The following is a 17227-nucleotide window of genomic DNA, read 5'->3' as shown; positions in this document are numbered from 1 at the left end:
CAAATTACATGCAGAGTTCAGGAATGTACAACTAACTGATAAGACCAGCATATGTTTTCAAACCTAAATCTCAAGAAATTCTTGAACTTGCAGACCTTTTGGTTCAGTTACACCACAGTCTTATTTGTGACTTCCAGATTTTTGATCCAGCTCCGCTGAAAGAACGATGATATAGTTTCAAGTCAAGATGGTTTATGGCCTGGAGGGAAAGTTGCATATTGTGGCGTTCCCATGCATCTGTTGCCCTTATCCTTCTAGGTGGCAGAGGTCACAGGTTGAAGGAGGCTTGGTTAGTTGCCACAGATCTTTGAGGTTGTACGCAACACAGTCATTATGCAGCAGTGGTCAAGGGAGTAGATTTCTAAAGGTTAAAATATCCTCCAATGTTTCAAATTGTTAACTTTGCAATATGTTAAGTGTGTTTCTCTCATCACAGATATTGCCTGTCCTGATGAGCCTTGCCACCATTTTGTCTAATTTCAGACTTCCACTAGAGCACTATGAATTTGTGAACTAAAGGAAAGAAATTTGTATTTGAATAAAAAACAAGAATTAGGCACAATAGATTCTGTTTTTCAAAAATCATTTTGTTCCTTTAGTTCCCAAATTCATAGAAATATTGTGCTCTTTATACAGCATGAACTGAAAATCATAGTATGATCCTTATTAACATAGGAAAAGACAATAAAACTGAAAGTAAATCTGAAACAAGGATCATGTTAGAAGGCTTAAAAAAAGGGAAAGCTTCAACGTAACAGGCCCCAACACAAACTAAATAAATCTCAACTACATTTTTGTAATAGAGCTACTTTCATCTTCCAATAATTAAAACATATTAATGGTTCCTTTGGTGCAAGTATTTCACAAGTAAAAGAAGTTACACAAAAGAAGGGATTTACCTTATCAAACTTTGTTCGATCAGCCACATCAAGGTCTGATGCAGACATATTTCCCATGTCCAGCAGTGAAGATGACTGAGAGCGACGATTCCCTGATCCTTGAACAGACAGTTTGTTTAGGCTGGAGGTGGATCCAGTAAGTTTCCCAGAACTTCCGTGGAGACCTGCAGTGCCATTTATTTCAAATTATTGAAATCAATTTCCAAATACATTACTGGGATTCAAATATCCTAAATATCACAGGTATGGTTAGGAATAAGATCTTTAATAAAAATCAAAATATTTTAATGATTCTTCGAGAATTATTTTATTTCATAGCTGGTGGTGTAATACTGTTCAACTTTTAAAAACTCCCCCTTGCAGTTAATCCTTTGCTTATACAATAATTGCAGAAATCAATTTTTTGGGCAAAGCATATTTTGAAATATGAGTAAACCGGACATGTTTATCAAGAATGATTTCCAGGAACCCTTAGGCTTCCACCATTTTAGTCTCAGTGTCCAGCATCCCTTCATCAAGATAAGGAGAACTCAGTTCCTTGAAATTGTCCTTGTCAGCTTGTTTGAATAAAATGAAGTAATTGAGAGATATCACTTTGAAAAATATTACATGGAAACAATTTGACAAGTATCTGCTATGAATTCAAAGTTTTGCAGCCTCACTTCATCAACCCTAAAAGTCAGTTTGAACCATGTGAACTGGATTTCTATTGCATACAATAAAGGGTTGCTGAAATTCATTTTAATATTGCTAAGTTGGTATAAGCGAAGAAAGAAAATGAATAAATGGCATAATTGTTCTAGACGGGGTTCCAGATGATGCAAATAACATGAGTACATTTACTCTGTCATAAATCTGTATAAAGTTCTGTTCAATAGAGTAGCATAACAAACAAAGATATCCAGGAGGTTTAGACCACAACTAAAGAAGATTTTGAAGCACCCATAGATTTACATGTATTATTCTTTGTGTAAATAAGTAATTCTCTTAGGTATTAGATCAATTTTTACATCATCTACTTTGCTTTTAATAAAATTCAAAGTTGACCTTCAAATAAGACAAACAAACATCACCAGCATGACATTCTTTCTCATGTTTAACACCACAGTTTGAAGACATATATATGTGTATCTTTCCGGGAAAGCCCCTCAATATTTTTTGAAAAGAACAGGAATAAAGGCAAAATTATATATATATATTATGAACCACAAAATGAAAAAAAAAGGAAAATCGAAAGCTTGGTAGGAAGCAGTTTTGTATTTGGAAGCTGAGCCATAATCAAGAAAAGGACATGTTACCAAAGACAAAGGAGCGATCATAATTTGACAACAGAACCAACATGAATGGGCTAGCTATCTCTTTCCACTGACAGTAATGATTCTGTATGCTTGGACATTCTTAATGGAAGTGAATGTTCTTTAGCCAGGTTTGTGATGGACACAAAAATGGGTGGGAAAGTAAGTAACATTGCTGGCACAAGGAGTCTATTGAGAGATACAAACACATGATGTGAGGAGGCAAAAATGTGGCAGATGGAACATAACGTGGGAAAATTTGAAGTTATGCACTTTGGCAGAAAGAATAGAGGAAAATGAGAATTATTCAAGTGGGGAGAGACTGCAGAAAATTGCAGCCAAGAAGGATTAAAGCATTCTTGAAACATAAGATTTTTAGGGTGCTTGACAGGGGAATATTCTGAAAAATTACTTCCCTTGGTAGGAGAGTTGAAGATCAAAGGGTACAACTTCAAAGTAAGTGGTCACCAATTTAAGGGAGAGAGGAGGATGAGTTTTCTTCTTGGGGGTTAGTGAATCTGTGGAATTCCTTACTACAGAGGACTGTCGAGGCTAGGTTGGCAAACATATTAAAAGCTGAAATAGACAGAATTTTAAATCATTAAGGGAATCAAGGCAATGGGGATATGAAGAAAAGTGGACTCAAGGATTACAGGTCAGCCCTGGGTGGCATGGTGGCTCAGTAGTTAGCACTGCTAACCTCACAGTACCAAGGTCCCAGGTTCAATTCCAGCCTCGGCAACTGTCTGTATGGAGTTTGCACATTCTCCCCATGTCTCCGTGGGTTTCCTCCGGGTGCTCCGGTTTCCTCCCACAGTCCAAAGATGTGCAGGTCAGGTGAATTGGCCATGCTAAATTGCCCATAGTGTTATGCGCCTTAGTCAGCGGGAAATGGGTCTGGGTAGGTTACTCTTCGGAGAGTCAGTGTGGACTTGTTGGGCTGAAGGGTCTGTTTCCACACTGTAGGGATTCTAATCTAATTTAAATAATTGAATGGTGAAACAGCCTTGATGAGCCGAAGAACTATTACTGTTTCTACATCTGATGGTCTTAACCCAATTCTTTGAGTAATTTTGGCAAAACATCATAAGATTCCCAGGAATCTAAGTCATTTCTATTGAGTTTAAAAGTTGTCTGCAACAACTTTTAGAAATAGTTATTTGAGTGGCATAAAGCATCTTTTACAGAATTGTGGTTTAGCATCAAAAATGCAAACAATTGTAAATTGATTAGTTGCAAATCTCTGCAGGATTGAAACACATTAAATATATTGAGCTAAGTTTCATTTTTTATTCATTCATAGGATGTGAGCAACACTAGCTAGGCCTGTACTTTTTTTGCCCACTCATGTTGTCCAGAGGACTAACAGCCAGCCACATTGCTATGAGTCTGGAGGCCAGATGAGGTATAAGAAAAGCACATCTCCTTTCCTAAAGGAGGCAGGTGAAGCAGACAGGCTTTTGCAACAGTTTCAAAGTTAAAGCATGGCTTAAAGTGTTTTGGATGAATTGCCTGGCACACAATTATGTGCTTTTCAACCCATTATCAAGGTAAGTGCACAAATTCCTCAGCAAATCACATGGTGAGTGAGTCTTCCGTTCTCACCACAAGTGGGATCTTCCGGAGTTGAAAGTGCTGGGGTCATATTCAAAAGGTCAGTTGGACACAACTTCAGACACGGAAAGCTAAGAATTTCATTATTGCCTGTAAAGCCCAGAAATGTCTGCCAAGGCTGCAGTGGCTTCCTGGTTTACTGATGCTGTCCTGTAAATGCAGCTAACAGGGTCATTGACAAGATTAGCTTAGATTTAGACAAAACAGACATCATATTCCTGGGTGACCATATAAGGAGGTCATCTCATCAGACCTTCCAGTCTGGGTAGAAATCACAGTGAGAGTCAAAACTTAATGATCTCCTGCACTCCACAACCATTACTGGTACCATTTACTCTCGACCTCACACGAAGAAACCTTCAAGTCTAACTCAGACAATGCACATGTATTGCAGAGTTATAGCCTGCAAGCCTCAGCATCATGAAAGCATTAGAAAGCACATTTGCAAGAAGGTTTAGTAGTTTGAGAGGGTGAGGTGACTGTGAGATAACATGTTAAATTACTGTCATTGCAGACTGCAATCAAGGGAACGGATCCATAATTCAAAGCCCATTGCCAGATAGGATGTTTAGGAATGGCAGAGACAAGATGAAGACTCACTGCATAGTGAAGCAGTTAAATGATAAATAGAGTTAAAGGCAGATATGGAGCACACAGAGGATGTGGGACAACTGGTTTCAACTACATGAGTTTCTCAGGGTGGCTTCCTAGGCCCAACTCTCTCCAGCTGTTAGAATGACCTCCTCTCCATCAGTAAGGTTAAAAGGGTGGATGTTCAACAACAACTGCACAACATTCACAACCTGTCCATGTCCAAATGCAGAAAGGCCTGGACAATATCCAGACTCAGCTTGCTACTTGAATATCATCGCTAATTTACTAAACTAATATATAGTACAGAATAAGCAAATAAAAAGCATCCTTGCCTCTGCAAAGTGCCTAACATTAAGAGGGATAATAAACAGTCGTGGGACAGGAACTGCAACAATTGCATTCCCTTCCAGAAAGTCCTCTTGCATACAGACTTAGAGCTCTGGCTCAAACTTTTCGGTTGGCATTAGGTGTGATGTGCACATCCAATGAATGTTGATGGTCCTCCATATTAAATGGATTTTGCAAGCCCACAAAAAACCCATTGCCTATAGGGCTATTGGCTAGTACAAAGATGGTTATAGTCTGTCAAAGTGTGTTAGTGAAGGTTAAAAGTTCAAAGATTGTGAGAAGATTTGTAGCTCAGGTGCTCATTGTTGTGGTTCTGTTCGCTGAGCTGGGAATTTGTGTTGCAGATGTTTCGTCCCCTGTCTAGGTGACATCCTCAGTGCTTGGGAGCCTCCTGTGAAGCGCTTCTGTGATCTTTCCTCCAGCATTTATAGTGGTTTGAATCTGTCGCTTCCGGTTGTCAGTTCCAGCTGTCCGTTGCAGCGGCCGGTATATTGGATCCAGATCGATGTGCTTATTGATTGAATCTGTGGATGAGTGCCATGCCTCTTGGAATTTCCTGGCTGTTCTCTGTTTGGCCTGTCCTATAATAGTAGTGTTGTCCCAGTCGAATTCATGTTGCTTGTCATCTGCGTGTGTGGCTACTAAGGATAGCTGGTCGTGTCGTTTCGTGGCTAGTTGGTGTTCATGGATGCGGATCGTTAGCTGTCTTCCTGTTTGTCCTATGTAGTGTTTTGTGCAGTCCTTGCATGGGATTTTGGTGAGTTTTGGTTCTGGTGAGTCGTTGTCTGAGAGTGGCTGTTGGTTTGTGTGCTGTTATGAGTCCTAGTGGTTGCAGTAGTCTGGCTGTCAGTTTGGAAATGCTCTTGATGTATGGTAACGTGGTTAGTCCTTTGGGTCGTGGCATGTCCTCGTTCCGTTGTCTTTCCCTTAGGCATCTGTTGATGAAATCGCGGGGGTATCAGTTTTCGGCAAATACATTGTATAGGTGTTCTTCTTCCTCTTTTTTGCAGTTCTGGTGTACTGCAGTGTGTTGTGGCCCTTTTGAACAGTGTCTTGATGCAACTTCTGATTCGCTGGTCAGGTGTTTCAGTTTCTGCTGTAGTTCTTTAGCCAGTTTGTGTGATGGTGTCCCTGGTAGTGATACTATGGGTCTGAGTGGGATGTTTGGTTTGTGCACTTTATGTAGTCCACAGAAAGCAACAACACCCCCAGATTCTATGGACCACCTAAAGTGCACAAACCAGACATCCCACTCAGACCCATAGTATCACTACCAGGAACACGATCACACAAACTGGCTAAAGAACTACAGCAGAAACTGAAACACCTGATCAGCGGACCCAGACAATCTATACAGGCAACACAGGAATTCTCGGACATCATCAGAAATATACACATAGACAAGGAAGAAACTATGGTCTCATTCGATGTAGCGGCACTGTTCACCTCTATCGACAAAACCCTAGCCAGAGAAACAATAGCCAACCTGCTGGACATACAGAACAGAAAACAGGACGTTAAACCTAAAAAACAAAGACGGCATACTCAAACTACTGAACCTGTGCCTCACAAGACACTTCACATTCAACAACCAAATAGATGAACAAATCAACGGCACACCCATCTCTGGACTCATAGCAGAAACGGTAATGCAAAGGTTAGAACAAACAGTCTTATGCAAATTCAACCCAAACTCTGGGTCAGATATGTTGATGACACCTTTGTAATAATTAAAAACACAGAAATAGAGAACACACACCAGATCATCAACGCCACACTCATAGGAATCCGATTCACTAGAGAGGAAGAAAAGGACAACCAACTCCCATTCCTAGACGTGATGGTACAGAGAACACCGAACGGAGAATTCACCACAAAGGTTTACAGGAAAGCCACTTACATAAACCAAGTCCTGAACTACGAAAGCAACCACCCCAACACACACAAAAGAAGTTGCATCAAGACACTGTTCAAAAGGGCCACAACACACTGCAGCACACCAGAACTGAAAAAAGAGGAAGAAGAACACCTATACAATGTATTCACCAAAAACGGATACCCCCACAATTTCATCAACAGATGCCTAAGGGAAAGACAACGGAACGAGGACATGCCACAACCCAAAGGACTAGCCATGTTACCATACATCAAGAGCATTTCCGAACTGACAGCCAGACTACTGCGACCGCTAGGACTCATAACAGCCACTCTCAGACAACAACTCACCAGAACCAAGGACCCGATACCCAGCATGAGCAAAACCAATGTAGTGTACAAAATCCCATGCAAGGACTGCACAAAACACTACATAGGACAAACAGGAAGACAGCTAACGATCCGCATCCATGAACACCAACTGGCCATGAAACGACACGACCGGCTATCCTTAATAGCCTCACACGCAGGTGACAAGCAACATGAATTCGACTGGGACAACACTACTATTATAGGACAGGCCAAACAGAGAACAAAGGAAAAAACAATGACTGCAGATGCTGGAAACCAGATTCTGGATTCCAAGTGGATAGGTGGAAAAAGAGATAAGCAGGTAGGACAAGTCCGGACAAGTCATGGGGACAGTTCAGTAATTCCATCTATCCATGCCACCCTCTCCTCCTTGACCTATCACCTTCATCCCCTCCCCCACTCACCCATTGTACTCTATGCTACTTTCTCCCCACCCCCACCCTCCTCTAGCTTATCTCTCCACGCTTCAGGCTCACTGCCTTTATTCCTGATGAAGGGCTTTTGCCCGAAACGTCGATTTCGAAGCTACTTGGATGCTGCATGAACTGCTGTGCTCTTCCAGCACCACTAATCCAAACAGAGAACAGCCAGGGAATTCCTAGAGGCCATGGCACTCATCACAGATTCAATCGATAAGCACATCGATCTGGACCCAATATACCAGCCACTGCAACAGACAGCTGGAACTGACAACTGGAAGCCGACAGATTCAAACCACTATAAATGACGGAGGAAAGATCACAGAAGCGCTTCACAGGAGGCTCCCAAGCACTGAGGATGTCACCTAGACAAGGGGCGAAACGTCTGCAACACAAATTCCCAGCTCAGCGAACAGAAGATTAAAAGTACTTTCACGACGAGACACAAGTCTAAGGGAAGCGTATGAATATACATAAATAACAACTCACTGCTTCAAGTGGTGTAGCTGGGACTGAACAATTGCTCGCTATTCAATTAGCCAGCAGCACTAGCAGGTTGGACCTTGTCCCTGAAAGTAACTAGCAACTAATTGTCTGAAAAACTTTGGTCAATGACCTTCTAAGGGGGTGTTGCCTCAACTTATCCACTGATGTTAGTGCTACTATCATTCCATAATGATCCAGCCATTATTTTTAAACAAATCACTTGAATACATTTTACTGTCAGCAAGTAAACTCCTAATTGAGCATATTTTTATTTTCTCAATTTGAGAAAACTAATATTTCGAAGAAATATGGTAATTTATGTTCAGTACAACATAGCAGTTGTCCAATGGAGTGCCACAGACAGACAGACAGACAGACAGACAGACACAGACACACACAGACACACACACAGCCTCCCTATTCAGCATTCATCAGGGACTATTCCCTCCGGGACACACTGGTCCATTTCTCCTCCATTCCCAAAACTTCCTCAAGGCATCTTCCCATGCAATCACAAGAAAATGTAACACCTGCCTGTTTACCTCCTCAGCATCCAAGGCCCCAGACAGACCTTCCCAGGTGAAAAAGCGATTTACCTGTACTTCACCCAACCTAGTCAACTGTATCCGCTGTTCAGTGTGGCTTCCTCTACACTGGCGAGACAACTTACAAACTGGCTGATTGCTTTGCAGACACCTACATTCTGCCTGTAAAAGTGACTCCGAGCTTGAGAGTTCACACCATCGAGTTCCCACACCAACATTTCTGTCACAGGCCTGATACAGGTGTTCGGGCAAGCTTCAGCATAAATGCAAAGAACAGCATCTCATTTACCTCAAGGACTTCAACTTCAGTATCTTTAGAGACTGAATCCATCCTTTTTATTTAGCCCCACTCTCACACCCAGTCCTGTTATGACATGGGTTATTTTTAGCACAGCCAACTTAATTTCACCCTCTGTCAGGTCTGTCATCATACTTTTTTTTCAGCATAAACTACCCACACTGCTACACTCAGCTGTCAGAATCACTTCACCTGATGAAGGAGCAGCACTCGGAAAACTTGTGATTTCAGATAAACCTTTTCAACTATAACATGGTGTCATGTGACTTCTGACCTTGATCACTTCCTCAGCTTCTTGTTCTCCCTTGTTTAGCTACCCCTTTCAACTCTCTCTCTCTCTCTGTGGGCTCCATCACCACCTATCCACTCAACTCTGCCTTTCTATATCCTCCCTCAGCCTTGTCTTCAGCAAAACTCTCAGCTTTTCCTCACTGCTGTCAGTTCTGATAGAGACACCAGACTCTAAACATTAACTCTGCTTTCTTCCCACAGATGCTGCTAGGCCTGCTGAGTTTTGCTAGCAATTTCAGGTTTTTGTGACATTAACAGTATTGGTCATTCTAAAATGCTGAATAAAAGCAGTATCTAGGTGATACCATTGTAAGTGAGTGAGTAGTTGCACCTTTGGGCAAAATCAAAATCAAAGTATATTGGAGTATACACGCAACATATTAGTACAAAGATATTCAAAATACTGTCAATGCTGGATAGATACTGTACAAATTCCCTGTTCACTTCATGACAGATAAATCTCAAGAGCTACCAACAATCAAATCAATTCCAGAAGGAAGAGGTGAGGGTGAATTTACCACTTACAGTTAAATGCTAATGTTTTCATCAATGCAAATAAAGGAAGTTGCAACATTAAATGGATATTTTTAAAAATAGGGAACTTTTGCAGTTGAAAGAACCATCAATTTCCCGATGGTGCTTGAAATTATACAGTTAAACATTCAGCAGAGCAAGCGATTATCCAACATGCTAATAGATAGCTGAAAATACAACATTGTTGTTAAAGACTTTATCAAAGGGTATTAGCAGTTTAACAAAGGAGACAATACTTACTCTCTAGGTCTTGTTTGACAGCACTCTCTTTTCGAGGAAGTGTGGCTGTGAGAGATTAGGTTGCAGGCATTGAAACACAAACATATGTTAGATTTTAGGCCTGTAGCATAAACCATGTAGATGAACGATATTTGTTAGATACTATGCAGACAGGTTAGTACATGCAAGCAAGACACTACAATATTGATGTTATGTTAATTAGCTTGAAATGTTACGATGCAACTATGTTTCTTTCGTGGTTGACTTTAGCAGACATTATCCCGACTAGCTCAGGAATGACATACATATTATTTATGCTACAATTAAAGCTATCAGAATTTATCTGAAATTCAAAGCAGAAAGGCAAAGAAAGAGATTTAATTTGAAGTTTTTTGAAATGATGTGTTTTAATGGAATATAATCAAGTTTGGAAAAATACTCTCAAGGGCTTTCCATGACCAAAATAATATTCCAAAAATAATATTCTGTATCCTCTGTTTGAACAGAATTTAAAAAAGTGAATAAATTCCTCTCTTGGCTTTCCATTTCATCATCCCTACTATAGCTTATATTCCATTTCATATTTCTAGCATGCATTAGCTAAACAAAAAGTTTTCCTTTTTGAAAGTCTCAGCTCCTGCATAATCTGTAAAATTCTCTGAAAGAACATTTTCTTTCTCCAATCCTGAAAATCCTCAATATCCTCAAGTGAATCCCTCTATATCCATTCAAAGTTCCAAGAGATAGCTCCTACTTCAACCCACATTGTTCAATAATCAGCTTGATTACTCTCCCTAGGAATTCCTCCAATAATTCTACTTCATTCCTGCAGTGCAGATGAAAATAACATGGTAATCCTGATGCAGCCTAAGACAAAATCAGGTAGAATATTGACAGAGTCACAGATGTACAGTATGGAAAAAAGTCACATCGCACTCAAAAATGTAATTCCATTTCTCTTTCCACTGATGTGCCTAACCCTAACCTTAACCTAAGGACCTGGACAGCAGGATTAATTTCAGATTGATTAGTTTAGACAGAATGAAAAAACTGGTCTCTTTCAAATGCTGTAAAAATCTATGCATAGTTCAAGACTTTTCTTTCCACTCAATAACCCTCTTTCCATTTACCTAATTTATCCATATTGCTTTGAATTTTACATACTGGTTAGAATATACATAACTGCACTTAACTTAAGATCAGTTTGCCTTCCACATCACTCAAAATTATAATACAGTAGTGCCCCATATCCACAAAGGATATATTCCAGGACTTACTGCAGAAGCCTGAAACCGCGGATAGGAGCGAACCCATTCAATTAAATGGGAAATGTACCTTCCCGGTAGCCTCCTCATCCCTGGTTCTGGAATGTTCCCTATAATATGTCCCGGCCACGGTAAACCGCATGTAACTGAAACCGCAGAAAATGATTCCGTGGATATGGGGGTGTCTCTCTAAAAGTCACTTCAATCCTGATCCATGTAGCACTTCACAACCATCAGCTTTGTCTGTGATGTCTTCTCATTGATAACCTGTTCCATTTTGATACCTATCCATGCATAAATAGTCCTTGTTGGCTTTCCAGCTGCCAATTCCCAATTTCTCTTTTTACAGCAAGATATAAACCTTCGGAGAAACAGTGTTACTCTACCTCTCTTTACTGAAACACACAGTACTCCTCACTCATCCTTCTTTAGCCAAGTTTTGATAAATCCTAACATTTTTTTCTTTATTTATTAGATTAGATTAGATTACTTACAGTGTGGAAACAGGCCCTTCGGCCCAACAAGTCCACACCGCCCCGCCGAAGCGCAACCCACCCATACCCCTACATCTACCCCTTACCTAACATTACGGGCAATTTAGCATGGCCAATTCACCTGACCTGCACATCTTTGGACTGTGGGAGGAAACCGGAGCACCCGGAGGAAACCCACGCAGACACCGGGAGAATGTGCAAACTCCACACAGTCAGTCGTCTGAGGCGGGAATTGAACCCGGGTCTCTGGCGCTGTGAGGCAGCAGTGCTAACCACTGTGCCACCGTGCCGCCCACAGTTTTTATTCACATCTCATATTTCTTGCATCCATGGGTGTACGTCATGGATCATTTTCATCTTCCCTTCTATAATTATGTGAATCCTTCCTCCTTGAGAGTTCAAACATCTAGGATAGTTCACATCTTGCAAATTACATAAACATCTTATTTTAGCATTTCCAACTGCCATCTCAATTCAAGTGCGTGTTGGGATTTAAATTTTTACAATAATGTTTTAAGGACCAATATCTCCATAGCCAAATATACTCCCCCGACTTTCACATTCCTTGAAAATGTTTTGTTCGGCCAAATATCACTGCACAACTACAGTTTTAGAGTCATAGGGCTGTATAGCATAGAAACCGACCCTTTGGTCCAACTCGTCCATGCTGACCAGATATATTAAATATATCTAGTCCCATTTGCCAGCATTTGGCCCATATCCCTGTAAACCATTCCTTTTCATATACTCTTCTAGGTAGCTTTTAAATATTGTAATTGTACCAGCCTGCAACACTTTCTCTGGCAGCTCATTCCATACAGGCACTTCCCTCTGCATGAAAAAGTTGCCCCTTAGGTCCTTTTTAAATCTTTCCCCTCTCACTTTAAACCTATGCTCTCCTGTTTTGGACTTCTACACCATGGGGAAAAGACCTTGCCTATTTATCCTATCCATGCCCATGATTTTATAAATCTCTATATGATTACTCCTCAGCCTCTGACACTCCAGGGAAAATAGCCCTAGTCTGTTCAGCCTCTCTCTATAGCTCAAACGCTTTAATCCTGGTAATATCCTTGTAAATATTTTCTGAACGCCATTTTTAAAAAAACATTTTCCCAAATGGATTTGAAACATACAAATTATTACGTCTAATTGACAGCCAATCAACTTGGAGTCCTTCCACTGAAACTCCAAATAACCTAAATAACCTTGAACCTCAATTATAAATACATTTGTATCAATTTCACTCAAATAGAATTAGAAAACCAGTCAGTTTCAAACTACTCAAATTACTGCAATATGTCTTGTTCTGCTAAAAACCTGCTCTATTGTTCAGAAAAATCTAAGTAGCATTTAATTATATATCATGTCAAAAGTTGCCATCAAACTTAATATAGCCAAATTAGAAATTACCGATTTCAGCTAAATGAAGCAGAAATTTGAAAAATTTGATGTAGAATTTGACACAAAATTATTTAAATCATGATCAAGGATAGTGCTCATGCTATTGAATTCAGTTAAAGAATTAAAATATAATTCTGATAATGAAACAACAGTAATCATTTAGCAGTGGCAAAGTTATAATATAATTACATGTAGATTAATTGTGTAATTGCTGCAAACTGAATTAAGTTATTTCCTAAACAGAGTTTCAAAAACTGGAAATGATTTAAAAAGAAAATTCAAATTCAAAGTTGTATTAACTCAAACGTCATGAAATTGTAATACATCACATTTTCAAGTTGCACATTTATTCAATTGATGTTGCATAGAAAATATGCCAACACAGCAATTAAATAATTAGGAAATAAGCAAATTATGACTTGCATGTAACATCAAGTTATACAAAGTTAAAAATCACAACACCAGGTTATAGTCCGACAGGTTTAATTGGAAGCACTAGCTTTTGGAGCACTGCTCCTTCATCAGGTGGTTGTGATGAAAGTTCTGAAAGTTACTGAGACAACCACCTGATGAAGGAGCAGCGCTCCGAAAACTAGTGCTTCCAAATAAACCTGGTGTTGTGTGATTTTTAACTTTGTCCATCCCAGACCAACACTGGCTCCTCCACATCAAGTTCGAGGAAACCCTTCAAATTTCAGTCCGATAATACATTTTATCACGATAATTCTATTGAATGCAAATAATCTTCTAAAAAGTCAAAAATTAAGATTAGGATCACACTCCATTTGACAAATTTAACATCAAATCTCATTATTTGACAGTACAGTTGAATCTGAAAAATTATTACTGCTATATTCATGTTGGATGAAGATGTCATCTTTCAGCTAATCCAACATGAATCTGAAATGCTAACCAAAAACAGAAGCAAGTTACCCCTCACGAGGAAGTAATGAAACCAAACTATCTAACTTGTAGAGGAAAATGCTAATTTTACCAGGATACCAGTGTCTGCAAATATCTTTGCGTTAATAATGATCAGAAGTGAGGTAAGACTTAGAAAGGATCTAAGTAAGTAGGATGGACCCCAGCTAATGTATGTTTAGACTTACCAAACTTTTTTCCTTCCTTTGATGTGCCAGTCATCTTGATCTTTGCAACCTCAAAGAATTCCTTGATTTCTCTTTCATATAACCTGGATATATAATCTACATAGTTCTGCACAGAAAAAAGGCAAGGCATTCATATTTTTTTATATAATCAGTTATACTGCGCATTGTGTATTACACACATATATACATAGTTGTTTCAATCCATTAAAGATCATGTGACTAGTGAGTTAAGAATGGTAAACAGTTGCGAGACTTTAAGAGTCAAAAATCAATCTGTAAAATCCAGTTTCAGCTTGGTTGTTCAAGAGTATATGCTATCTTTCTGCACAAATAAACTCCACTATGTCAAGAGAAATAAAGAGAAAGTTGTCAAGTTTTAAAACTCCAAGTCAGAGTAATGCAATTAATTGACGGAGGACATGCAGATCTGCAATAATGAACATTGCCCATCACAACAGTTCCAAAAACAGGAGTCACACTGGACTCGAAACATGAAGTCTGTTTCTCTCTCCAGAGATGCTTCCAAACCTACTGAGTTTCTCCAGCACTTTCCATTCATATTGCTATTCACTGCTGCTAACTTGCTCGGGTACAAAATTGTGGATTACCTGAAGCTGATGTGGGAATAATTCCACTGGCCAATCTCAATCAAGGTTAATCACAAATGTTCATCAAGCTAGTAAGCTGGTCAATCATCAATCAGTGCCCTGGAGATTTGCAGACCTATCTTGTTCAATAAGTAGATTTTGAGATCTAAGACAGATGGTTGGTCCATCACAAATTACATTGAATATATTACCTTATAGATATTGCAACCCCAAAAAGACTGCACTGACCTCCCTTACTGCCCCTTTCTCTCCCACCACTGTTCCTGCTTAAAGAATAGTCAAGATGTTCCATATATATATGACAACCACCTGTCATGTTAGACCAATAAGATTGACTGGATCACAAAGTAGTTGAAAACAAACTAAAACTCTGTGCCATCATCCCAGTGCTTGCTGACCTACACTGGCTCCTGGTTTCCTAACCACAACTTCAAAATGTTTATTTTTGTTTTCAAATTTGTCCATGGCCTCACCTCTTCCTTTCTGTAATCTCCTCCTGCCCTATTACCCTCAGAACTGTGTGTTCCCACATAGAACTTTACAGCGCAGTACAAGCCCTTCACAGCCCTCGATGTTGTGCCGACCTGTGAAACCCATCTGAAGCCCATCTAATCTACACTATTCTTTCGTCATTTAAATCAACATGCTCATAGACTGCCTTCTCAGGGGTTCTTGTGGCCCAGCAATAATGCTCCACCTCTGAATCAGGAGGCCAGTTCAAGTCCCACCTCCTCCAGACTTGTGAAGTAACATCTCTCAACACATTCAATAGAAATATCTACAAAGACTGCCCCCCCAGTCCTCTAAATTAAATGTACAATGTAAACACAATCATATAATTCTCAGTTAATTACAGCCCAATTATTCACTACCACCCAATAATATAAATTGCAATCAAAGTTGTTACCAGCTTTAGGACAAAAGACGTAATGGAATTGGGATCTGCACCAGGCTGTATCATTTACTAATTGCCTGATCAAGACTGCTGCTGCAGTACAATGGCATTTATTACTAAGGTCACACTCAGCCATCACCCTCTACTCCTCGGTACATTTCTCGGAGTAGCTCACCTTGCTCAAACCTTCTCAATTTTCATTCAAAAATAATAATCACTCTCTACCACTCTCAACCACATCTGGGAAGACTGTGGTGTAATGGTAATGCCAGAACTCCAGGTGTTACAGACATGGGTTCAAACGGTAGATGATGAAACTAGAATTCAATAAAAGAATCTGGAATAAAAATGTAATATATTGGCAGCCATGTAAACATTGTCAATTGTTATTAAAAAAAAAATCTAGTTCACCAATATCTTTTAGGCAAGGAAATTTGGCATCCTAACCTGGTTTTGCCTACATATAGATCTGCAGCAATGTGGCTGACTCTTCTTTGCCTTCCGGGTAATAAGGAGCAGATAATAACCAACACACTCACCTCATTAATGAAATGATTATTTGATGATTTCAACCTCCATCTCAACTTTAGTTTTCTCCCTCCTTAGTTCACTTCCCACTCATTCTCTAAAATCTCTATCTGTGCAAACTGTTTAACCCATGCCAGTACTTTTGCTAGTTCATCTCTGATCACTTCCTTGTATTACCTACCACCCACCTCCTCCTTTTCCCAACCTCCTTTGGGATCTGCATCTGAACAAGACTATCCCTTAATGCACTTACAACTGCACTTCAAAATTGCAATCATTAGCCTTTGTTTGCTGACAAAAACAATGAAGCATTAAAGTGTGATCAACTGGCACACATTTTGCACCCCACTGGTAAGTTTGTCATTCAAAAATGACTGAAACAAAAATTATATTATTTGGACATTTACTCAGATAGCCAAGATATGAAGACCACTAAATGAATATTTTTTCCCCCAAAGTTAAAACACAATTAAAATAGATGGTAAAGATCTATGATTCAGTGCAAGCCATTTATTTACCTTATTCAATCCTTCATATTTCTCATGATCAGTATTCTTTAACCATTCCATGAGCTTTGCATATCTAAGTAGATCTCGATGGAAAGGAAGATGTTTAGGGAGAGACAGCTCAACTGAGTGCTGAGCCAATGTGGAGCTTTGATCGTGGCCCTAAAAATATAAACAACATAAATAATCCATTGTTACATTAAAGACTGGCAAAAACCTAATCAATTTATAATTTTTGCATTTATCAGATATGAACTCGGTACCTTTCTATCACACTACATGCCAATCTTCTGAACTACTGGGAAAGTTATGAATAAATTAAAGAAAAATAACAAAAACAAACAAACTAGTATACTGATAGCATTATCATTCTGAAAGCTGCACCTAACTCGTCTCATTTTAAAAGTCATGCTGTTTGTTTTCAAGTTAATCCTCACCATAGGAGTACCAGAGGGAAGTAATCTTCCCCCTACTCAAAATACTGTACTACCTGCTTCCCACAACTGGATTCCAGATCCCCTTGCTGATTGTAAACTTTGATTTATATTGATATTCATGTCTACTGTCAGTACAATACTTGATAGTTTTAAAAACTTTATTTTGAATGCAATTCAAGTTCAAACAATTAT

The 17227-nt window shown here is 39.4% G+C and overlaps 1 protein-coding gene across 7 annotated transcripts in view; it reads right to left on the bottom strand.

Moving 5' to 3' along the window:
* Positions 1–17227, bottom strand: part of exoc1 (exocyst complex component 1) — a 64452-nt gene that overhangs the window by 12586 nt on the left and 34639 nt on the right. For 4 of the 7 annotated variants that reach the window (XM_072569543.1, XM_072569557.1, XM_072569548.1 and 1 more), the window contains 4 exons: positions 16611–16760; positions 14062–14167; positions 9811–9855; positions 900–1063 (listed from right to left, as the gene is read on the bottom strand). In XM_072569543.1, coding sequence (XP_072425644.1) covers positions 900–1063; positions 9811–9855; positions 14062–14167; positions 16611–16760 — 465 coding nt within the window. The remainder of the gene's footprint in view (positions 1–899; positions 1064–9810; positions 9856–14061; positions 14168–16610; positions 16761–17227) is intronic. The other 3 variants (XM_072569552.1, XM_072569566.1, XM_072569569.1) reach the window with 1 other exon arrangement.

Source organism: Chiloscyllium punctatum, chromosome 1 (assembly GCF_047496795.1).
Source record: "Chiloscyllium punctatum isolate Juve2018m chromosome 1, sChiPun1.3, whole genome shotgun sequence".
In the NCBI taxonomy this organism is placed as follows: Eukaryota; Metazoa; Chordata; class Chondrichthyes; order Orectolobiformes; family Hemiscylliidae; genus Chiloscyllium; species Chiloscyllium punctatum.
The sequence above is the reverse complement of the archived record's forward strand: the minus strand, read 5'-3'. Positions and strand labels throughout refer to the sequence as shown.